General features: G+C 34.5%; 1 protein-coding gene and 1 pseudogene across 1 annotated transcript; one reads left to right on the top strand and one right to left on the bottom strand.

Moving 5' to 3' along the window:
- Positions 1–1,316: 1,316 nt before the first annotated feature.
- LOC120171962 lies at positions 1,317–2,857 on the bottom strand (annotated as a pseudogene).
- A 14,815-nt stretch (positions 2,858–17,672) lies between these two features.
- Positions 17,673–21,182, top strand: LOC120171951. The gene is made up of 4 exons (XM_039179542.1): positions 17,673–17,771; positions 18,725–19,769; positions 19,870–20,949; positions 21,054–21,182. The coding sequence occupies exons 2-4, from the start codon at positions 18,744–18,746 to the stop codon at positions 21,081–21,083; spliced, it is 2,136 nt and encodes a 711-aa protein (XP_039035473.1). The 5' UTR covers positions 17,673–17,771; positions 18,725–18,743; the 3' UTR covers positions 21,084–21,182.
- Positions 21,183–25,329: the final 4,147 nt, after the last annotated feature.

Raw genomic sequence — 25,329 nt, 5'->3', positions numbered from 1 at the left:
CACCGACATAAATTTAAGATGACGCGCAACTGTGCGTCATAAATTTATGACGCGCATTTATGACTTACATTGCGCGTCATTGAGGCCCCCGTCATAAATGAAGATGACACACATTTGTGTGTCATAAATTTATGACACGCATTTATGACTTACATTGCGTGTCATTGAAGCCCCCGTCATAAATGAAAATGACACACATTCGTGTGTCGTGATTGTATTTCGTGAATTATATATATATATTTATATATATTGTAGATTGACAAATAATCAAACTAAATCACATTTAATGCCTCGTAATACTAAATATATATATCATATTATATATAAGCAATACATTTGTATACAATATATTCACACTACAAATAGTTTACAATAAATGATTAGTCAAATAAAACAAAGAAAATACGACATTGAGAAAGAACATATAACCATTATATATATATATATAATAATGCACTTTGTTTCCACATACTTAGAGCTTTGAGCATCTGGATAAAAGTCACAGATATGTGCAAATAGGCAGTGTTGTCAAACCTGTATTGACAACAAAAAAAATGAGGATGCTTAGAATATGCAAAAACAATATCAACAAATGGTAAGCAAAATAAAACAAAGATGTCAAAATTTTGCACAACCAGTACATAATAAGCTCCATATCATGTAAGCAATTTGCAGAACACATCACCATATGAAATATTAACATCGGTCCTATATCAAACATCTACAATCCCAACTTACCATGAAGATGGCGTGGCAAGATTAGTGCAAACAAAGCACAAAAAAGAAATGCCATACTGATATATAGAGAAAACTGAAAAGCTACCTCATATCAAATAAAACAACATAATGTTTTTAACTACTACTCTTACATAGAATCATCAAGAATATCCAGGGGGAGAGGAGAGGAGGGTTGTTGAGGTCTCTAATGCTAATTGTTAACCTACAACTATAGTTCAGACTATAGCATACCAACAGAAAAAAAAACTAAAGAAAGCGCGGGGGGTTATGATATACGTAGTACATATGAGCAAGCAGTGCAATCGGCAAAAATGTAATTGCTGCACAAAACATTTACTAAAGTACAACAGAAACTAAGGTTATGTGTCTCAGTTATGCCCAGGTCAATGCCTAATGATTTTCCCACTTCTTGTGCTAGAAACAAAGGGACCACACAATATCCTTGAGAATCAAATATCAACACAACTGATGAACTAGATGATTTGGACTAAAGGGAAAACACCAATAGTGAAAGGAAAAACCAGTCATACCAGAACTGCAAACTCTGCCTTGTGCAATTTGGGAGGACAAAAGTTTGATCAACCAAAGACTAGTTCAACCTTCAACTTTGTTTCAGATGTTGTCTGCAAAAGTTTAGAAGTCGTTAGTGCACCTAAATTTAGCTACCATCTTTAACAATAGTTGTCTATAAGGTTTAGAAGCATATAATGTTTCGATAACTGTAGGCGATACCGGAATACATAGGCTCTTGGTACTCCTGCTACAAAATAGATGATAGACAAAAACCAGATCTTAACACCTAAACAATAATAAGGAAAACAAGACATGGAAGAATATAACTAAATTAACCTTCTCCTTTGATCCATGTTGTAGTAACGGCTATGATGTTCCACAGAAGGCATAGAACCAATCATGCATAGAATCACCATCAATCACTGAATTGTCTCCAGTCCATGGCTTTACACCAAAGCCATTTTCAACTAAAGAGTTAACAAAATAAAAGCATGGTACAAAAAATTACCCAATGCAATTTAGCACGGTACAAATGAAGGCATGATACCTAGATGTACCATGCATAGAATCCTAAAAAGGAAAATATAGGAAAAACTTACATGCCTAAAAAATGTCAAAAATGCAACATATTGCAATCTTTGTAGATGAATTGGAATTTCACTGGCAATATCATGATGAATGATTAGAAAAAATGGTGGCCAATTTTTCTCTTCCACAACAATTCCAGCTGCAAAGCAGAGAAGTGAAATTGTAGTTCATGATAGAAATGAAGTTTTGACCATAAAAAGAAATAAAATAAGGTCAAAAATTTTGCAAAAATGTATAGAGTAATCTAGACCAAATACTGAAGCTGAGAACAAAATGAAATGTGATCACTGAGACTAGTTAAATAAAGGAAAATGAAAGGTACCTCTTGTCACTGCCTCTTCTTTCTGCCTCACTTCCTACAAGGAGTAAGCTGATGACCAATGAAATTGTAGGGATGCTATGATCTTTCATGCTATTTATTTGAGAAATAAATGTGCAAAAATGTGAACTTGCGGCTTAAAACCATCCGAATGACTTAGTACACTAAAATAGATCAAGAAACACATGATATTCCACCAACAACCTGATAAAGTATCCTAACAGTATTTTATGATACTAGGATACTGGATTATTGAGATAAATTTTTGCTTTCATTACATCAAATTCTAAATAGGTCGATGATACATCTTTGGAAGAAAAATGAGAGAGAGAAAAAGTAAATCTATGATTCAGTAGATCACAAATGAATTCAATGTTGTAAAATCTATTATACAACATGCCTGTTCCCACCTTTTCAGTTCTGCTTCCTTAGCCTGGACTTTCTTGTTTAAATCCTACATTTAAACAGTAAACCAGGAAAGTGAGATTCAAGGCTTAACCAAATAATGTAAATGAAATTTAGAGACATTTCTTTACCAACCTGATTATGTGATCCTCCTGAAGCTGTATCAAGAGGAATATCAATTGTTTCCCCATGGTCACAACTGAAACCGGTAGGTTCCAGAGGTAGCGGTGAAAGTCTTGAGTTTGAGGCAGGTGGAACACTTGTAGTACTTTGAAAATTATTGACAATACGCATTCAAGAAGCAGGTAATATAAGCAACTATTCCAGTATACAGTTATTAATAAGTGATATTAAAAAGCAATATTAGAGATGACTAAATCAAAACAAATATAGCAAGGAAACTATTTTTTCAGGACTAAGTCATCCTAAACCTTGGTTAAAATGAAACCTCACTTCTAAACCTCTCTCAGGCCCAGAGTTATAACTACCAATTCTGTATTCACTAATAGATCTGGCATTTCAGCATACGAGGGATTTAAAAGGGTTGTTAGCACAATATGACCTCAATAAAAACCATAATCTTTGCCCATCATTCTAGCAGGTTCCTCGCTATAAAGTGGTGCATGTTCTCTAGCACTTTCTCGTTTATGAACAACAACCTCATCACAAGTTTCACCTTAGAATTGGAATTTAAGGTATTAAATGAACTGCATTTCAATAAGCTCCCTATAACAATGAGAACAGTATGCCAATGTTAAAATTAACATAGGGAAAATTTTAGATAATATAACAAAATTAATTTACTTACCCTTTGGTGTTTACAGCTGTGGACCAGAAGTCAGAGAGCGTACAACTTCCTGCATATCATTACCAGAATGGTTGCCAAGAGAAATTTGTGGTGATGGCCTCACTTTCCCCTTGTCTAAGTTCTTAAATGAACTCTCTCGAGACAAAGAAGATACTCCGTTGGGGCTCAATGATCTTGGTGATCCATTAACAACCTGCCTTTTTGGAGCTGAAGCACCCTCTAGATTTCCAATATGTCTCTTACTTAAGATAGGTGTACTTGAGATAAGTTTATTTTCCATTTTCCCCTCAGCATCCAAACCTTGAAAATTCAATCGCAAAAGGATGTCAGCACATGATCTTGTCTGGTTGTCATTTTTATTCTCTGTTTGAAAAATAACCTTGCTTTTTGTTTTCAGTTTCCTCAACCAGCTTGCATTCTTCACAGAGCCAATCACCTTCAGAAACTTTCCGAAGTATTTCTCGTATACAATAACTGATCAATAGCATTAATAACATAAAACTCACCATTTTTATCCAGTGGGTTCTCGCTACTGCCCTCAGTATCTTCTTCTAACTTGGGATAGATTTTGGGAGAAATCTCGGATCTGCCTCCAACGACACTCTTGCTGCTTCCAGAATGTGAAGATTAAATTTGGATCATAGTTGAACTACCACCAGAACCTTCGTCCTTCATAGAAGGAACTGACAAGTTTAGCTTCTGGGAAGAGGGCACCTTTCCGGATCCTAAACTACAAACTGACACTGAACTATGAGATGAACTATTACAGTCTAAATCCTTGTTACAATAACTAAAATCTATATTTCCATCACCGTCTCTACCAGCACATGAAATACTATCAACACAACGTTCAACAACTTTAGAAGACGATCTTGCAGTTTCTTTACTTTCAATATTTTTAGACAAAATAGAAATCAACAAAACCCCAAATATTGGAATAGAGAACGAGGAATACATGTGGAAACCCTTGAATTTTGACTCCCTCATCTGCGGTGAATGGCCAAACCAGTGGGAGGTTGCAAAGAGAAAAAGGGAAAAAGAGAAAAATGGGGAAGCAAGCGACGTGAGGGAAGGAGCGGGAAAAGATGAAAATAATAGAGGGGAAAAATTAAAATACTACTTTTAAAGATGACACATTATTAAAACTGTACTCCGTGTTTTTACAAAAAAAAATTATTATGACTATTAAATATGACACACATTATTGTAGGTCATAAATCGTTCAGATTTTAAAAAAACATGACATTTTTTTAATGACACACATTTTTTGTAAGTCATAAATTAGCGTGTGTCATTAAAGGTATATTTTCTTGTAGTGAGTGTTATGATATGGACTAGTTTCAGTTTATCAATCTTTTTAATCATATAAGATAATATATATATATATATATATTCATATTTTTTTCACATTATAATATTATTTAATAAAACATATTCAAATGTTTAATCTAAAATTATAAATATATTTATAATATTATGTTTTAAATAAGGCATTTTGATGGTTAATATTAACAAGAGTATAAAGAAATCAAGAAATAGATGAGAAGAAATAATTTGCAAACAATTATAGTTAAACGGTCAAATTGAGTAAATTATAAAATTAATGGATTAAATTGAAAAATAATAAATTTTAATAAAAAAATAGGAATCAAAGTTACATGGGTGTTTCATAGTGGTAGTGGAGCATGTATTTCAAATTTAGTCAAAATAGACTTAGGATGAATTGAAAAAAAATAAAGAAATCATGTAAAGTTGAGGAACTAAATTAAAAAATATAAAATTTGTTATAAAATAAGAATTAAAAGTACATAGATATTCTATGATGATTTAGTATCATCTTATTCAAATTTGATAAAAACATACACAAAATGAAGAATTTTAGTTTATAATAATTTGCTAATAAAGACTGGATGTGTGGTTACTGCGACCATCTTCATCTATTTAGATTTATTACCGTTAGGAGTTTTCTACCTTGTTTCTTCTTAAGCTTCTCCCGTGGAAAGAATTGCAGATCTGTTGTCTGGCTTTGGATTTCAACTTTGCACTAATTCTTGCTCGATCAACGTTCCTTCTTTTGATACTGTTTTCTGGACTGGCCGTGAAGAATCCAAGCTGGGTTGGTTTTGAATTTTCTTAGAAGGTACCTAACACAAATAAATAAGGTATTTTCTCTTCTTTTGAGATATGTGTGGTTCTTCAAGATCCTTCAAAGCTTCATTTTGTTAAGTACTGGAAACCGTTGTAGATACTATTCAAATCTATTTTTCCAACGGTTACATCGTTGATTTTTTTTTCGCTTTTATGCTTCCGTTTCTTCAAGTTTCTGCTCTGCTTTTTTTCTCTAACTGTTTCTGATTTCTGTAAGTTGTAACTTGGTTGTAGCATTGAATCAGAGATACATATCTTTAATTGCTTTTTTTCTTTCTTTCTGGTGAGAAATTACCTGGTGTTAATATTGAGCTGAAACCACTTTTTATTATTTTTGGTTGCATTTTTATTTTGTATTTTCTCGTTTGTTTTTGTGGATCTAAGTGGTAGTAGTGTGTAGATCTGTGTTTTATAAGCTATAAATTTACTTAAGTTTGTCTAATAAAATAAAAGATCGAGTGTCCAATCCTCGTCACAATTTTTTTTTCAGACAAAGGAAAAGAGCCAATTAGCATAGTTCTTCGTTTATTCTTTAAAAAAAATTGCCAGCTTTCTTTTAGATTCTTTAGAATTTTACATTGAACTATTTATTATCTGTAATTTTTCATTGTCCTAGACTCCTAGTATCTTATATCATTATCGATTTTTAAGTAAGATATAAATCCAATCATTGGTTTCTAGCTGTTGGCCTTAAGTTAAGTAAGATAGTGTTAATTTGTCTTAAAATCCTATTAAGTAACTAACTAGGCTTCTTAGTACCCCTTAATTCTCTAGCGTTTTATTGGTGCAACTTCTGTCTTCTTTGGATTCCTTTTTCATTGTTCCTCATAGCTTCGGCTATAGATGATTACTTGAGGTCATGTCATTCTTTTAGATCACATATGGCGTATAGGGGGAGGGCTCGATAGAGTGGTGTCAAGGAGACTAGACTTAGAGTTTGTTCGTTAAATGTAGGCACATTAAATGCTAGGCTGCTGGAGCTGACCGACGTACTTAGTAATAGGAAAATAGATTTTGCATGTATTCAAGAGACTAGGTGGAAAGGGGCTCGCGCCCGAGAGTGCAATGGGTACAAGTTGTGGTATTCAAGCGTAGATAACGCTATAAATGGGGTGGGTATCTTGGTATCCTCTAGGCTTAAGGAAAATGTAGTTGAAGTTTGTAGATACCGGGATAGGATCATGATGATTAAGGTTATTATAGAAGCGGAAGTGGTGAATGTCCTTTCAGTGTACGCCCCACATGTTGGCCTAGGGGAGGGGGAAAATGTTGTTTCTGGGATTAGCTAGATGATGTACTTAGGAGCATTCCGGAGGACTAAAGAGTTTTCATAAGGGAGACTTCAATGGCCATATAGGTAGTGCAACTGACGGGCATGACAGTGTTCATGGGGGTTTTGGTAGTAGGAACGAGAAATGACGTACGCTGCTTGAATTTGCTACTGTACACGATATGGTGGTCACTAACTCCTTCTTTAACAAGAGAGACGTGAACTTGATTACGTTCCATAGTGGGGGACATTGTACCCAAATCGACTACATCCTGGTTCGAAATCGGGTTCGATGGGCTTGCATTGACTGTAAGGTGTTCCCTGAAGAAGCATGTGCATCACAACACAGATTTTTGGTTTTGGTGTTCCGCGTACGGCAAGGGCGGAGCATTCATAGGAGGGCTAAACTTGGTAAACCTAGGATCCTTTGGAATAACTTACAAGGAGTGACAACTAATGACTTTAGGAGTAAGGTTTTGTCTAATACAGGTTTTGGAACTACAAACTCAAATAATGCAGATATGTTATGGAAAAATATGGCAAATTCCATCAAAGAGGTGGGAAAAAATACCCTTGGGTTGTCGACAGGTAAGGTCAAAGAGCATAAAGAATCGTGGTGGTGGAACGACGAAGTCCAAACTAAGGTGAAGATAAAGCAAACTTGCTTCAAGGAGTATCTACAATGCAATGACTTCGAAGAAAGATCGAGAGCTAAACAAAGATATAAGGAGGCAAAACGGGAAGCCAAGAAAATGGTGGTTAAAGCAAAGGATAAGGCATACGAGGAAATGTATAAGAGATTAGACACCAAGGAATGACAAAACGGCATCTTCAGGCTAGCAAAATCTAGGGAGAATAAGAAAAGGGATCTAGGTATCATTAGGTTTATTAAGGACAACAATGGTGTTCTTTTAGTGAAAGATCATGAGATTAAAAGGGTTTGGGGTAGTTACTTTTTTGGCTTATTTAATGACGGCGCCTCTCCCTGTAGAGATAATATCGTTGGTGGGTTAGCCGTCCATCATACTACGGCCAATGACTGCCCTATAAGTAGGATTGGGTTTGAGTAAGTCAAAATGGCTCTTAGAAAGATGGGGAGGGATAAATCTGTCGGTCCAGATCAAATTCCTATCACTGTGTGGTTGGCCCTAAGAGAAGAGGGAGTTAAGTGGTTGACCAAAATCTTTAATATTATTTTAGAGACTATCAAGATACCAGAGGAGTGGAAAGAGTCTACGGTGATATCAATCTATAAGAATAAAGGAGATCCCCAACGTTGTGGCAACTACAGAGGTATTAAACTACTCAGCCATACCATGAAGCTATGGGAAAGGGTGATAGAGGCTAGGTTGAGACAGGTTACTAGGGTTTCGGAAAACCAATTTGGCTTTATGCCAGACAGGTCTACTACGGAGGTGATTCATCTACTTCGACGGCTTATGGAGAAATATAGGGAAAAAATAGAGATCTTTACATGGCGTTCATTGACCTTGAAAAGGCGTATGATAGCGTTCCCCGAGATACAATCTGGAAGACCTTGGAAACGCCTGGTTCGAAATCGGGTTCGATGGGCTTGCATTGACTGTAAGGTGTTCCCTGAAGAGGCATGTTCATCACAACACAGATTGTTGGTTTTGGTGTTCCGCGTACGGCACGGGCGGAGCATTCATAGGAGGGCTAAACTTGGTAAACCTAGGATCCTTTGGAATAACTTACAAGGAGCGACAGCTAATGACTTTAGGAGTAAGGTTTTGTCTAATACAGGTTTTGGAACTACAAACTCAAATAATGCAGATATGTTATGGAAAAATATGGCAAATTCCATCAAAGAGGTGGGAAAAAATACCCTTGGGTTGTCGACAGGTAAGGTCAAAGAGCATAAAGAATCGTGGTGGTGGAACGACGAAGTCCAAACTAAGGTGAAGACAAAGCAAACTTGCTTCAAGGAGTATCTACAATGCAATGACGTCGAAGAAAGATCGAGAGCTAAACAAAGATATAAGGAGGCAAAGCGGGAAGCCAAGAAAATGGTGGCTAAAGCAAAGGATAAGGCATATGAGGAAATGTACAAGAGATTAGACACCAAGGAATGACAAAACGACATCTTCAGGCTAGCAAAATCTAGGGAGAATACGAAAAAGGATCTAGGTAGCATTAGGTTTTTTAAGGACAATAATGGTGTTCTTTTAGTGAAAGATCATGATATTAAGAGGGTTTGGGGTAGTTATTTTTTTAGCTTATTTAATGATGGTGCCTCTCCCTGTAGAGATAATATCGTTGGTGGGTTAGCCTTCCATCATACTACGGCCAATGACTACCCTATAAGTAGGATTGGGTTTGAGGAAGTCAAAATGGCTCTTAGAAAGATGGGGAGGGATAAATTTGTTGGTCCAGATCAAATTCCTATCACTGTGTGGTTGGCCCTAGGAGAAGAGGGAGTTAAGTGGTTGACCAATATCTTTAATATTATTTTAGAGACTGTCAAGATGCCAGAGGAGTGGAGAGAGTCTACGGTGATATCAATCTATAAGAATAAAGGAGATCCCCAACGTTGTGGCAACTACAGAGGTATTAAACTACTCAGCCATACCATGAAGCTATGGGAAAGGGTGATAGAGGCTAGGTTGAGATAGGTTACTAGGGTTTCGGAAAACCAATTTGGCTTTATGCCAGACAGGTCTACTACGGAGGCGATTCATCTACTTCAACGGCTTATGGAGAAATATAGGGAAAAAAATAGAGATCTTTACATGGCGTTCATTGACCTTGAGAAGGCGTATGATAGCATTCCCCGAGATACGATCTGGAAGACCTTGGAAATGAGACAGATCCCAACTGCTTATATCCGGGCGATTAGTGATATGTACTATAGATCTACTACATACGTCAGGACTACAGTTGGCGATACCAAGGCATTCCTGGTGGAAATCGAACTCCAACAGGGGTCAGCTCTTAGCCCTTACATCTTTGCATTGATTATGGATGACATCTATTGTGTGACACCAGACGGTGTTCCATGGTATATGCTTTTTACTGACGACATTTTCCTTGTTGCTGAAACAAAAACCGAGCTAAATAGTAGACTGGCTACCTGGAAGACTGCTCTAGAAGAAAAAGGTCTAAGGATCAATATTGAAAAGACAAAGTATTTATGTTCAAACTTTAATGGGAACTAAAACGATGAAGATGTAGAAGTATGCATAGAAGGACACGTTCTCCCCTCAAAGGATTGTTTCAAGTACCTAGGGTCTATGATACATAAAGATGGGGGTGTTGATGATGACGTTACACACCGTATAAAAACGGGATGGCTAAAATGGAGGGTTGCTACTGGAGTTTTGTGTGACAAAAAGGTGCCTCTAAAACTTAAGGGAAAATTTTATAGAATGACAATAAGACCAGCGCTGCTGTATGGATCAGAATGTTGGGCAATCAAGAAGGATCATGTAAGGAGGATGGAGGCCGTAAAAAATGAGAATGCTTCGATGGGCATGTAGTATGACTCTGTGGGACATGACACCAAACCCTGCTATTAGAATGTACTTGGGGGTGGTGCCTGTATCAGAAAAATTGAGGGAGGGAACACTACGGTTGTTTGGGCATATCCTTAGGTGACAACCGTCGGATGCGGTCAGAAGGGTAGAGTAGATTACAGTCGACGGTGCCAAAAGGAGAGTACGACCAAGGTATAAGTGGGAAGACTGCTTGAGATCTGATTTAAAGGATTTAGCCCTTTCCGAGGACATGACCTCTGATAGGAAAGTATGGAGACTTAAGACCAGGGTAGCCGAGTAGTGCGGGTCACATCCATTGGGTGTATCATCTCTATCTTCTTTGAATGCCTTTGTAGTAATTTCCATAATTTCTACTTTTTATACGTTTCTGTCATTGGAATTTATGAAGGCTTAGAACTAGGGTAGCGGAGTATTATTGCCTTAGTTTAGGTTTTAACCCGTTTAACTTTATTCCTTCTCGTAGCTTGCTATCATTGACTTCTGTGTATCATTCTCTTCATGTTTCCTCTTTTTAAATTTAGGTGGGTCTTAAGTTTCTGTCTATATGTAGAGATTTTTACGCAGGGATTTATTTGCAGGGATTACTTCCCATTACAGATTCGCATATGAAGACTGTTCAACTGTGTATTTATTTATGCATGCATTACATTACATTGCATTTTATTTTTATTTTTAATTTTCTGATTGCCGGAGGCCTTCCATAGAAGCTGCTCTTAACCTGGCGTTGGGGGCAGCCTACTACCCTATCTCCCCCTTACCCCATTGCATATGGGAATAGGGTTTTATTGTTGTTGTTGCTAATGAACTAATTTTGAGAAACCAAACTAATAGTTTTCGAAAGGATGAGTTTATTCCTTAAGCCTTAATCAAGTTCAAGGACTTGAATCGGAGTTTACCCTTAGAATTTTGACTTTGGAAATGTGAAAAAATAGAAATAATATGTGGTTGTAAGGTATTGAACAACGTCCTTTAGTAGTTAAGCCTAAGTCTTAGCCATTTAGACTAAGCTATTGTTGACAATGGGATTTAATACAATAATATTCTTAAACATACTTAAGTTAGATAAAAAAAACCCATAGTTTCCCTTGCACTTAGATCATCCTTTTCCCTGTGTAATAAAAAGATTCCAGAAAACTCCATTTCTCCTTAAAATTGAGTCATCTTTGTTCAATCTATCTAATCATCCGTAGTGCTCACCACCACCTCTTTCAGTACCGACATCAACCCATGACCTCAACCTCGATCACCAAGCACCCGAATCATCCGTCGATGGTCGCGAAACGACAAGAGATCGTTTGTAAAACCCACATTCGATCTCCGTCGGTGATCATCACCGTTGATTCCATAAGTATCGCCACCCCTGTTCAATCCAATCCCAGTATCCCTCTGGTCGTGAACCGCCGCCATCCGTCGTGAGAAAGCATTTGAAAGCTTTGTTAGAAAACCTTTTTCTCGCCACTATATTTTGACGTTTGAGGTTGATTCTGGTGTTTGTTAGTCACATCGCCCTCACCATCAAGTTTCATGAGCTATTCCGATCAGAAACGAATTAGTAGGTCGCTTCACCATCGCTACCTTCGTCGATCACCGCTGTGGTAAGCCCCCGATTCAACCCAAACTGGTCTAACCCATCGACGTTGACCTAGCTATTAACGTTAACGTTAACCAAACCCGTTGACTTTGACTTTGACCTTTTAACTAGCGTTGTCTTTGACCAAAAAGTCAAAATTTTCAAAAAAAATCTTATTTTATATTTTTCGACGTCTCTAGTTCGAATCCAAAGTCTGTTTTGCCAAATTCGAATATGATAAGTTGTTTTTTATTTTTTTTCTCCCAATTTGATTTAAATATCATGTTTAAGATTCGTTTTTGATACAATTCATTTTGTCATATCTCCAAGATATTATGGGACATCGAATTCAAGTGCGAGAGCGATCGAATGGAGTTTAATTGATTGGCCGATATGGCTTGGAAATCGAGGTAATACATTATAACTTTGTTGCATACTTTACTAAACTTGTTGGTATTGGTTATTGCATGAAATAACTATTATTGGTCAATTGGGTGTAGTTAATTATTGTTGACTCAAACTAAATACGGGAAAAAGTTAGTAAACTCAATAAAACTCAACTGCATAAGAAATCGGAAGACCGATAAGAAATAAAACCAAGTTTAATGATTAATCGGTAAATCAATTACCTCGGGATTCATAAATTTTGATTATTTCGTTAAATGTTAGACGACAAAAATACTTGGATAAGAAATTATGAAAATACCTTTATGATGTAAAAAGAAAAGAATTGTCCCTAAAATTGGAATAACCCTAAAAGCTATACATGACCTAATAAAACTATTATTTCACTTGTCAAAGGTTGTTTTGCCTAGAAAACCTTGATAATTAATTATGACCTTTGAGATGGAAAAGGACTTAGAATTTTGATTCTTGAATAAACACATGAGGACTAATTTACTAGAAGTAATGCATATGACAAAATTAGATGAAATGACTAAAATACCTTGAAAATGGAAAAGAGACATGGATCTCCCCTGATAGTGGAAACGATCTAAGAATTTATTCTTGTCTTGATAGAACTACGAATTCGTAGATTAAATCCATGATCTTATTGAAATTTTTTATAATTGATTCCTAGCCTTTGAGATAGCTACATACTCAGATATTTTTTATTTCAAAATAAATATTTGAAGACAAATTTATTGTAAAATATTGTATGTATTCGAATTGTTTAAAATGACCAAAATACTTTGGAGCTCCGAAATGACTAGGTTAACCTTGAGTACTGAAATGACCTAAATATCCTCATAACATACAAATAAGTGGATGATGTTGGATAAACTCTGGAAACACCAATAAACCTAAATGTCGTATTGCCTTAAAGGTTTTGGAGAACGACCCAGGCACGCCAATCATTCTGGATACTGTTATAACACAGAAATAAATAATATCATTGAAATACATGTTCGTCCCCTCAATATTCGTTCAATGGTGATTAGTTCAACTAGTGTAGTCAATGTTAAAAAGTGAATATTCTGAAGGATATCAGTCTGAATGATTGGTGAGTATCGCGATGTTGAGATCTGTTTGATTTGACTCAAAATCCTAAATCTTGAATATTGTAAATCCTCGTTTTACCCTTATTGGATTAAGTTACTATGAATAATGTTGAGATCTGTTTGATTTGACTCAAAATCCTAAATCTTGAATATTCGTAATGCCTAAAATACCCCTAATGGACTGACTAATGAAAACACTCTTATTATATCTGAGTCTTAAATAATTCTGATGTATGGTTCTCGAATATTTTTTTATGCACCTGAAATCCTAAATGATCCGGAAGCATCAATTTCTGAATGTATTATTAGATCCGTTAATAATTGAACCCTTTTAATAGGGACATCGTTCTTGAAATTCAATCAATTTACGTAAGTTCCATGCTTTCTATTCATGATAACTACCAGGTGCCTCCGAAAATATATGGATCCTCTAGTGTGTTCCCTATGCACAAAATTGTTTCCTCTTATTATAAAAAGTATGAATCTGATATTTGAAATAAAACTCGATCTTTAATCTTTGTTTTTTGATATACAATATATCTGACTCCTTATCTATGATATTACTACTTATTGTTTACTATTTATATGATCTTATTTTTATTGGGTACTGTCTGGGTAGAATTCTAGAGTTCTAAGGTTTAGCTTTGATCAAGATAGTAATTTCTTACAGAGCTAAAGTGACCCTTAGGTAGGCTCTTAGGCCCCAAGGTACTCTCTTGGGTAGGCTCTAAGGCCTCAAGGTACTCTCTTAGGTTGGCTCTTATGCCCAATGAGCCTAGGGTAAGTCCTTATGGATACAGTTATGGGGAACTGTACATGGAGTGTTTGGGTGGAGGATATTAATATGCCTTTAAAAGTTGGTTTTACTGAAATAAACTACTATTTTTGGTTTTGTTGGAACACACTAGACTCTACAACTCCATCTTATAAATCTGTCTCTCAAAATGTTTCCTCTGAACTGTAAGCTTCCTAACTATTACCTGAAGATTTAATTAGTGGAATCTTAACTCATCACTAGGAACTGTATAATGTATATGCCTGGATAACTAAGGAAATTTTCATGTTGCACCATATATATGTTTGTCATTTTTCATCTAGTAGTTTGTATAACTAAGCTTTCCCAAAGCTCACTCTATTATTCACCATTTCATGTTAAAGAAATTGACCATGAACAATATCAACATCAGTAATGAGAGTTCCTTCAGCGTTGCTTGTAAAGTATGGTGCATGCGTAATTAAGGGGCATGTAGGTCACATTTTGTATGTTTATTGAAGGTCGTAACTTATTTTCATATTGTTTTTAATATATAAATGTTTTCTAAACTTGTACAATTTATTTATAAATTATTTTACAATTTAAAATGGTTCAACAAAAATTTACTTTCTACTATTTTTACTGTGGGTTGGTCCGGTGGCCCTAATGAGACACATTAGATCAGATCGGGTCACCCGTATCGGTTTGAGGATGTTACAGAAGAAATAAGAAAATCATAGACTAAATCGTAAAATTGTCAAAATACTTACCCAAATTTTCAATTTTTTGAGTGACTCAGAATTTTTAAATTTCAACTCGACTCGAACTTGAAAATTGATTCAATAATTCGAGTTGATTTAAATAACTCGACTCAAATAACTCAAAATTAAAAATATAATTTTTTTGAGTCGAGTTAAGTTTTGTTCACCTCTAAGAGTGAGAATAAGTAAACAATATATGTTACTTATTTACTCATCCAACGATAGGTATGTTTCTAATTGGGATATTTAAGTTCAAAATATTACAAACTAATCACTCGATTATAAGTTTAATTTAATATTATTTTTGGAAAAATAATTCTCAATTTTAAATATTATGCCAATTTAATTCTAATCCTAATAATGTTAGTGCAGTTTTCTAAATTATATTTTGACTTAAATATTATTTTCCTCATCCATCTTTTCGATAGAAAATTTTGTTGGTGCAAAATTTTGCATTAAATCTTAATTATGCACTAGTGGCCACGTGTTGCACATTCTTTGGTTTTTATATATCTTTTAACAATTACAATGAAATTCATTAATAAAAATAAATGAATCAAAATTATAACATATCTAAAAAGAAAATTAGAGACAATAAAAATATCAAACTCAAAGATACGAAGAGATTGAAACCTTTCAAATATCATAACAATCAAGTAACCTTCATAAAACTCATTGTCTCTGTTGAACGAGATGCTTTATGATGTAATAAAGGAGTGGTGAGCGAACCAAACAATTCGACAGACTGCTTTGCTACACAATTCTAATTATATCGGCAAACGACCATTTAAAAAAGAGTGAATCTGACAATATGTGAGCACTGGCAAGTTAATCAGAAAACAAATGTCGTGAGGATCTTTGTGGAAGCACCAACACGACAGAAAAGTATGTAAAAAACTTACCGAAAATCATAAAAAACGTGCCACAATAGCAGAAAAACCTTTCACAAGGACATAGATTTTTATTTAAAAGTGAAAAAACTCAAGAAAAAAAAATAAAAACATAATATGAAAAATGAAAAGAAAAATAATAATCACCAACGACCAATAATTAATATTAAAAATGATATTATCGTCGGCTAAACAAAAAACAAAAGAAAAGAAGAAGACGATACAAAAATATTGAGAGAGAAAATTAAATTAAAGAAACCTAGAGAAAATATTTTATAAAGTGGTTTTTATATATCTTTTAGATAGTTTGTAGATTTTACATTTTATTGGCTTTTTCTTATTCAATATCTATGTCTGTTAAATTGAATAACATCTTATGGATATAATTTTTTGAAATATTTATATTTTAAAGAAAATATCAACATAGATTTTTTTTTAAAAAAATCTTTGTTGGAACGATTCTTAAATCCAACAGATTTTAAAACGAATAAAAATGAGAGTCATCGTCAATTATTTTCGGTGTAAGATTAAATCACCTAAAATATAATTATTTTAATATTAAATTTTACTAAATCAAAGGTTCCCATATGTGAAATCAGAAAACGAATTTGAGGAGTAGAGAAGTAACATATATCAATTGAGTACGACCATAAATGAATGATAATATGTATACATGGTAAAGACAGCTACGTTAGAATCGTGAATGAATAATACCATGTGAAAGATTATTAAATGTTAATTATAGATAACAACAATGATTATTAAATGTTAATTATAGACGATTGATTTATGAAGGTGATCATTGTAAGCAAAGTAGAAATAGTTGGCATTGTGATATCATATGTTCGCTCGTTCGAGAACGGAGAGAAGAGCCAAAAACGGGGCGTCGGTTGTAGCTTCGACAGAAAATATCCGTTCACACGTTTTACAGTTCCCAATGGGCAGTGGGAAATGAGACTCCTAAACAACTTGTAATTAATATTATATCCTTCCTCACATGATCTTCTTACTCATAACTTACAACTTTCACCTAATTATTTGTCATAAATGGTAATTTATATGGAAATTTTATTTTATTTTATTTTCTATTTAAGACATTGAAAAAGTTTATCTCATAATCATTATTAATTATTATATTTTTTTATGTATTGACAAAATATATTCTATAAATTCTTATTAGTAACAATAATAAGATTCCTTTCAAATAAAAGCAAGAAGAAATTGGCGTAGTAGGATGTTTTTCTCTATACTTAATTATATTTTTTTCTGACTTGATAATTTATATTCAATTCAATTTTAAAAAGGGTAAATTACATACTTACTCATCTAATTATTTTTACAGTTTCGTTTTAGTCGTCCAACTCTTTTGTTTTCAAAATCATAATTAAAATTATGTTTTAGTTATCCACTGTTGAAATATTAACGGTGATATTGATGTATCATCATAAGATAATGTCATATCATTCTTGAAAAATAAAAAATATCGCATCAAAAATTTAATTTGTTTTTTAACCACGGTTGACCAAAATGTAACTTTAGTTATGATTGTAAAAAAAAACAGTTAGATGATCAAAATAAAATTACAAAAATAATTAAATGACTAAATATGTAATTTACCGTGAACAAAATTATAAAAATGAGCACAGATAGTGTTTTATATCTTGACGATATATGATTCAAAACAACGTTTTTAACAGTAATTGAGTGGCGGGTAAAAGCTGGCAGTGTTAAATGCAATATTTCAATTTCAATTTATTCTCCTCTTCTCTGTTCTTTATTCTTTCTCTTTCTTTTCATTAATATATGTAAATATTCTGTTTTATTATATCTGATTATAATAAGCATTGATTCTTTTCTCTTTCTCTTCTACTTAATTTATGCATTGATTAGGCAGCTCATTTCAAGTGTTTTTTTTTCCAATAAAGGAACTGGGGCTAGGTTGTGTTTCTGTCATCTTTCTGCAAATTTTCCTTCATACTTCAAAAGGTACTTTCTTCAATTGTTTCTGCTCCTCAATTATTCTTTGTTAATGCTCGGGTCGGTGGGTGTTGGGATTTCATCTCAGCTACTTGGTAAACAAGAATTAAATTTGAATGAACAAGGGAAAGATCTGTATTTGTTGTTATTGATTTTGTATTGTTGTTTTCGTTTCTTTCCGTTTCAAATCATAGGGGATGCTGATTTCTTCATAAATTTTGCTTCAGTAAGAAATCTGAATCAGAAATCGGTACTTGTTAGTTTTTCCTTTTTAAATGTTTCTGAATTTGATTATGTTCTGGAAAATGAAAAGGTAACTTGTTTTTTTCCCTCGCTGGTCTACTGTGATTATTTTGTTTGAATTCTAAGTTGTTGATTCTGGATTTGCTGATAATAAGATGCTGCCACTCCAATGTGCGTTATTTAGCTGTTGTTTTAACTGTGGATTTGTTCTTGTTTTAGATTAAAACTTCAGTATTCCTACATCTTCAGCAATTTGTCTATTCGGGGTTCTGGGAAAAACTGCGAAAATAAATAAAAACTAAACATGATCTAAAACAGTCGATTGGATTCTGTTAGATTGAAGAATTTGTGAACAGGATTATGATAATTTAGAACTGTAATTTTCATTTCTTTTCCTACAATACTTGCATTCAAGATGTGTTCGAGACACATTCAGACATCTTACAATCCTCTGGATGTATGGAAAAACTTAGGAAAATTGAAGATACCTGTGGAAACACATACTTGTATGTATCCTATGTTTGCCTTAATCTGGTTACATAGCATATAGACCTTGTTAGTAGCTTCAATGGAAGCAAGATGCAACTTATTGGTCTTTTAGATTAGAACAAATCACTGATTTTGTTGAGCTCGGGATAAAGTGCAAAATTGAATGATCATATATATGTTGTTCCTCTTATGTTCCTTAATTTGATTTGATTCATTAATTTTGGATGCACAGATTATTTCGCTGAAGAATTTGATGGAAGACAAGCAACTTGACTTTAACCGGCCACTTCTTTCCGTGAGACGCTTCACATCTCAGGTTGCAGGTTCTGAATCTGAGGTCAACAAGAAAATTGATAATTCACTCAACAAAATACCCAGTCTGCCCATTTATAAATCTGAGCTGAAATCAGGTCCAATTAGGAACCCTGGAACAGTTCCTTTTGTATGGGAGAAAACCCCAGGTCGACCAAAGGAAGGAAAAAATAAACAAGCTCATACTCTTGACAAGCCTCCCATTGCTCCAAAGCTTCCACCTGGGAGGGCTTTGAATGATAAGCAGCAGCCTTCAATAAAAGTGTCTGATGCTAAAACTTTTGCACCATACCAAAGAGAAATTGTCCCTTCCAATTCTCAAAATGTTTCATCATTGGCTCTCAATGAAACTAAACATGAGTCTGAAAATGGAGAAATGGAGGAGACAGAGAGCTCTGGCTCAAAGGATAGTTGTGAGGCATATATGGATGCACTTGATGCACTTTCACGGTCAGAGTCATTCTTCTTGAACTGTAGTGTTAGTGGTCTGAGTGAGTTGGACGGTTCAGATATGAAACCATCTGGAATCTTCTCATCAGATCCACAAACTCGGGATTTCATGATGGGCCGTTTTCTGCCTGCGGCAAAAGCTGTAGCATCAGAAACACCTCCGTATGCTACTAGGAAACAACCTATAGTACGGGAGCCACCTAGACAGATAAAGGAGCTGGTAACAGTGGATAAGCAGCAACCACATTGTGCGTCCAGTCCAAAGAAGTTCCCACATTACACACAAGATGATTGGTTGGAAGAAACTGAAGATGATTGCTATAGCCAGTCTGATAACTATTCAGGAAATGTCTGTGGCTTATTTCCTCAGTTCTTGCTTAAAAATTCCTTCTGCCTTTTCAACCCAATACCAGGGATGAAAATTCAGGCTCAAAAACCAGTGAAACCTGCATACTCTGTTCGTAGGCGAGAAGCTAAATTTTCATATTTGCAACCTTGCTGTGAAAATGAAAATGAGGTACCTATGATCTTTTCTCCTAATGGGATTGTCTAAATCTAACCTTTTATTTTGCTTTTCTTCTGTAAATTAAATATTGGTTTCATTTCCTTTTTCATAGCATGCTGAGGCTGCTGGCAAGAAAGGCTTAACCGGTATTGCTCAAACAGAGGAGGTTACTGAGGTTAAGAATAATCTAGGGAGTGGATCTAGCAAGAATATATATAGAAGTGATTGCCAGAATCCTGGTGGAGCACCTCTTTTTAGGCATTTGCAGGATAACAATGTATCATCGACTCCTAGTCAAATTTCCCTGTTGGTACATCAAGAAAAAGGGTTTCTTGGTATTCCTGAAAAAGCTAAGAATTACAGGGTTAGTAGCATTGATCCGCTTAAAAAAGAAAGGAAGAATTTTCAAGAATTGCTGGCAAGTGAGAGTATAGGCCAGGAATCAGGTTCGGCAAGCCCTGTTGAGAAAACTCTATATGTAGATTCTGTGCACAGGGTAATATCATCCAACTCATGTTTTCCAGAAGAAACAGCACTAACTCAATGCATGAAGGATGATTTAGAGATCCCAGTTAATCCTGAGGAAATGGAGGAGAATTCTTCAGTAAAGGATTCCAAGCACTTGAATTATGTTGTTGATGAGAATGCAGCAGTGCAGAATAAGATCATGGAGTCTGTGGATCCATATTCTCTTGAAAAACATGTTCCTTACTTGCAAATGGACACATCGGACGGTACCAGAAGGGATCAAGCTTTGATTCAGCATTCTGGTAAATTGACATGCCTAGGTGTTACTCACAAAGAGAAGAATGATATGGAACGCCCAGTGAACTTTGAGTTAAGCCAACAAGAGCGCATACAAGACCCTAAAACATTTACACACTCAAAAGCAGCTGAGCATAGAAAAGTTGATTCGGAAAGCCACCCGCAAATCAAATTAAGTAACAGAGGAAGTTCTAGTGGCAGCAACTTAAAACTTCCACTTGCCCTACCTTTACCAAAAGCTCCATCAGAATCTTGGTTAAAGCGCACTTTACCGGCTGTTTTGTTGAAAAATACACCCTCATGGTCTTCTCTTGGTACATGTAACTATACTGAAACTCAGGCCCACACAGCCCCGTCCAATGATCTCAAGTGGGAAACCATTGTTAGATCTTCTAATGTTCATCACGGCCATTTGCGGTTTTCAGAGGTAATTTCAGTAACTTCTTAGTCTCTGCATTGAGTTTCTTTATGTTCATGTTTACTGTTATTGCATTAGTTGATACATTTACCATGCAACTCCTCATGTATCAGGTACAACTTCCTCCAATACCGGAAGCTTAGAAGTACAAATACCTCGAGTCAGTTGGTTTTGCCATCTGATTTGGTCGGATCCGTTGCTTTAATGGATTTAAGGGCGCATACCTGTCAAAAAATTTATCTATAGGTAGTCCTAAGTATATGATGGAAAGCTGTATAATTGTAAATCAACGTTTCCATATGGCACTGATATAAGAATCTTATAGTTGTAATTCTTTGTAAACTCATCGATTACAGGTCCATTAAACCTGTACGTGGGTTCTTATTTGCAATAAAAGGTGAAAAATGCTGGTTTTTAGTATTAGCAATTATAGTCATTTCAAGCCCCACAAAATATAATATCCTACAATCTTGAGGACAAAAAAGGAGAAGCTAAAGATATGCCAGAAACTAGGAGATTTCTTCTTAGAAGCTGATGCGTGTACTAGTTATAGCCAACGAAAGAGAGTGAAGCTTTGAGACGTGTTTGGAGTTCCAAGAAGCTTCGAGGATCTCCGAACAAGCTTGTCTTCCAAGAAAAGAAAAGACATTCTTTCAAACATTCCGAATTTTGACTTGATATCTCGGATAATCAGAGTGAGAATAGATTTATCCGTTGCAGGGAAAGAAAACTTCTTAATCATCGAGAGAGAATCACCCTCCACTTGGATCGATCAGAACCCTAGGTCAGTCGCGTAGGTGACAACTTGCTCACAAGCCCGGGCTTCTACAACAAAGGCATCGCCAATTCCATAAAGAAGGTAAGGACAATGCTACAATAACTAATCCTGCTGAATTTCTCGCCAATGCTCTTGAAATAGAGGTCTTAGTTATAGGATTAAAAAGAGACATCAAAATTGTGATACACACAATGGATGTCATATATACCTCTGGTTGAAGCTTGTGCACTAAAAGTAAATGGAAATTAAAAAACCATAGGGTCCCTTTAACACCCTATTCATATCCACCTCTTACAAAAATCAAAACTGAATCTGTTTATCCCCAATTTTAGTATGACAGATGCCCCTAATGGGAGTCATATATAACATCTTAAAACCTTGTACCATATTTTTCGAATTTGATTATTGAAAATTATTTTCAAGAAATAAATAATTTTATTGAGCCTTTGGTAAATGTGTCTAAAATCAATCAAATTCCTATGATAAAATAATGATTCGGTTTAAGACTGAACTGAAAACTTAAAAGTAATAATTAAAAATTTAAGAACTAAATTAAAATATAGGTAAAAGATAAATATGTTATAAATTAGTGGATTTTAATGGAGAAATTTAGACGTGTTATGTTAATGTAGAAATTATGATAAATATAATATAAGGTTTATATATAAAATATAAAATAAATGGAATATAATAAAAAAAGAAATAAAATAAATCGGATTCTAGCAACCCTATTCCCCTAAAAAGAAAAAGAAGAGAGAGGGATTAACATCATTTTTACTGGCGATTTGATATAACTGACACCATTTGACCTTAATATTTCTTATCTAACATCATTTGACTAATATTTCCTGAAATAACATCATTTCGACTGAGGTGGCACAAAGGCGCATCCTTGGGGATGCGCTTTACCTAGGTTTTTGCTGATTGGGATGCCACACGGGTAAGGTGCATCCCTGGGGATGCGCTTTCACAGGGTTTTACTGAATCGGATGACACATAGGTATTTTTTAATAAAAAAATAATTTTTATTGTTATTATAAATTAGTAATATATTATGTAAAATGTTTCGGTTATAATTTAAGAATTATCGAAGGTATTTTTTAAATGTGTGTTAAAGGTGGAGTGAATTTATGTTAAAGTGTTATATGTTTCAAGGACTTTGGCATTCGCCCATTCCACGCGACATCAATCGGATGAAACTATACGGTGTCCGACTCTCAGACAATGGAACAATAGATGAAAACCAACTTTGATCGTATTGTAGTTCTCGAAAAAATGTATGAAATTATAATATTACACATACGGTTATTTATCTATTATTATTTTTCTATTTTGATTATCGATCTATTAATTTTATCACTTAATTATTTAAATGTTATCAATCAAGTCATCTGTTGTCAATATTTAACGAAAATATTGATGCATCAATTAATAAAATTAGTATAATTACACATTTAATCTTCAATACTTACATATGTTATCAATTTATTCTTAATTTTAATTTAATTTAATAAATTTAATCCTCCAATCAGAACATGAAATATGTCATCATATACATAAAGTTTTTTTTTCTATTTAATATTTTTTCTCTAATTGAAAGGTGGAATTATTATAATATTTTAAAATTAATAATAAATTTTTTATAATAAATAATATGAATTATTATATTAAATAATTATAATTAATCATTTTAAAAAATTACCAATAAAAATAATTTATATAAAATTAACCAAATATGATAAAATAATTTTTAAATACAAATTTTAAAAAAATATAATTTATTTAGGTGTACATACATTGGAAAATTATAGAAAATGCAATTACATTTAAATATTATAAACAAAAACATTCATTGAAATAGAATATTAATTACATAAGGGTTAACGATTATGTGATGATAACAGAGTTGAACATTTTTTTCTATTATGCCCGATGTTTCTGCAATGCCCACATTTTTTTGTTCTGTTGACTTCTCCTGAATATTCATATCGCAATGTATTCTAGTGGATTTTGGACGACCTGAGTCCCTCAATAGCAACGGATCTGGTATAATTATAAGCCACGTTTGAATCTCATCTGGGTCTCTTTCGTTACCTATGGGCATAAACTCAAATTCATATTCCTTAAATACTTGTGAAAGTTGGTATACGGGATCAACACAATTTTTGTAGTCCAAATAAGAATGTGAGCAAACAACAATGACATGAGAGCATGGATATTTGAGTGCTTGATAGAAACCATAATCACACAACCTTTCTCGCAGATTAACTCTGAAAGAGTTAGCTTCAATCTCTTGCAGCGGACGTGGCATTTCGGTTACACGAAACAATTCACGGGTGCGAGAAAAATTTGTAACCAACATCCCATTTGATGCAGCCATTTTTATGTAAATTAGCTACTAGTCTTGGGTGGTAAATATGGTCGTTTTGCATCCAAGTAAGAGCTTGTTCACCGAGCTCTGCAAAGAGTTGACCCAAACGAAAATAAGTCGTTTTGACCAACGCCGTGATTGGTAAATGACGCGGCCCCTTTAAGGTTGAATTGATTGCTTCAGCCAAGTTGGTTGTTATATGACCATAGCAATACCCCCCGTCATATGCATTTGTCCATATTTATTTGCTGATGTCCATAATGTACTTGCACCCCTTCTTATTTTTACCAAACAGTTCTTGTAGCATATAATTAAACCTTTGAGGCAAGAGTTCGTAACCTAAGTCATTAGGAATATGTAATATTTAATATGAAGTATAAATAAGTAATACGAAAATGATTGAAAAATTGTAAAAAAGTAACATACCCATGTGCACGACTAACTGACGTTCACTGTTCTTCTTGTATTTTCCATAATAGTTTGCAGCAATATAACGAACACAATAACGATGTTGAACATGTGGAGGTTTCCACATTGGACCTAAAGAGTCCATTGTTGCTTTTATCTCGGCTCCTCGGTCTAAAATAATGCATATTCGTTCCCTTGTGACAACATGTAAACTTAAATTTTTAAGAAAAAAAACCCAATACTCAGTGTCTTCTCCTTGAACGATGGCAAACGCAACAAGAAGAATATTACGGTTACCATCTTGGACCACAGCCAATAATAAAACTTGCTTGTATTTCCCATACAAGAAAGTACCATCAATTTGGACCACTAGTTTGCAGTACTTCACTGCATTAATACACTGAGAGTAAGTCCAAAAAGACACAGTATAATTAGCAGCGATCGTAAACCACTTGATCATTCACGTAATGTTGTTGAGTTTCGAACTCAACAATTGTCCCGAGATTAAGTCTCTGCATAACATGAAACCAATTGGGTAGCTCGTTGTAAAAGGAATCCCATTCGCCATGAAGTTTGACAATGGCATTCTGTTTTTCCAACCAAGCTTTTTTATAGGAGACGGTATACCCATATTATGATTGTATAGCAGAAATTAACACTGCAACAGCTATATGAGAGCTTTGCTTCACAATGGGCATGATTGCTTGGCTAATAATGTTGGATTCCAAGTTGGGATGATCCTGGTTTATACCTCTTGCACAACACGTATGAGGACCTTTGTATCTGGTTAGTTTCCATAAGTTGTTCTTCCTCTTTGATACACGGACCATCC

This window comes from Hibiscus syriacus, unplaced genomic scaffold, assembly GCF_006381635.1.
Source record: "Hibiscus syriacus cultivar Baekdansim isolate YM2019G1 unplaced genomic scaffold, ASM638163v2 tig00111840_pilon, whole genome shotgun sequence".
Lineage (NCBI taxonomy): Eukaryota > Viridiplantae > Streptophyta > Magnoliopsida > Malvales > Malvaceae > Hibiscus > Hibiscus syriacus.
The sequence above is the reverse complement of the archived record's forward strand: the minus strand, read 5'-3'. Positions and strand labels throughout refer to the sequence as shown.

Bases quoted from the DNA above. Each gene is read 5' to 3' on its own strand.
- LOC120171951 (XM_039179542.1), top strand. From the start codon at position 18,744: ATGGAAGACAAGCAACTTGACTTTAACCGGCCACTTCTTTCCGTGAGA. The intron at 19,770-19,869 runs GTACCTATGATC...CCTTTTTCATAG, and splicing joins GCTGTGAAAATGAAAATGAG to CATGCTGAGGCTGCTGGCAA. The intron at 20,950-21,053 runs GTAATTTCAGTA...CTCATGTATCAG, and splicing joins GCCATTTGCGGTTTTCAGAG to GTACAACTTCCTCCAATACC.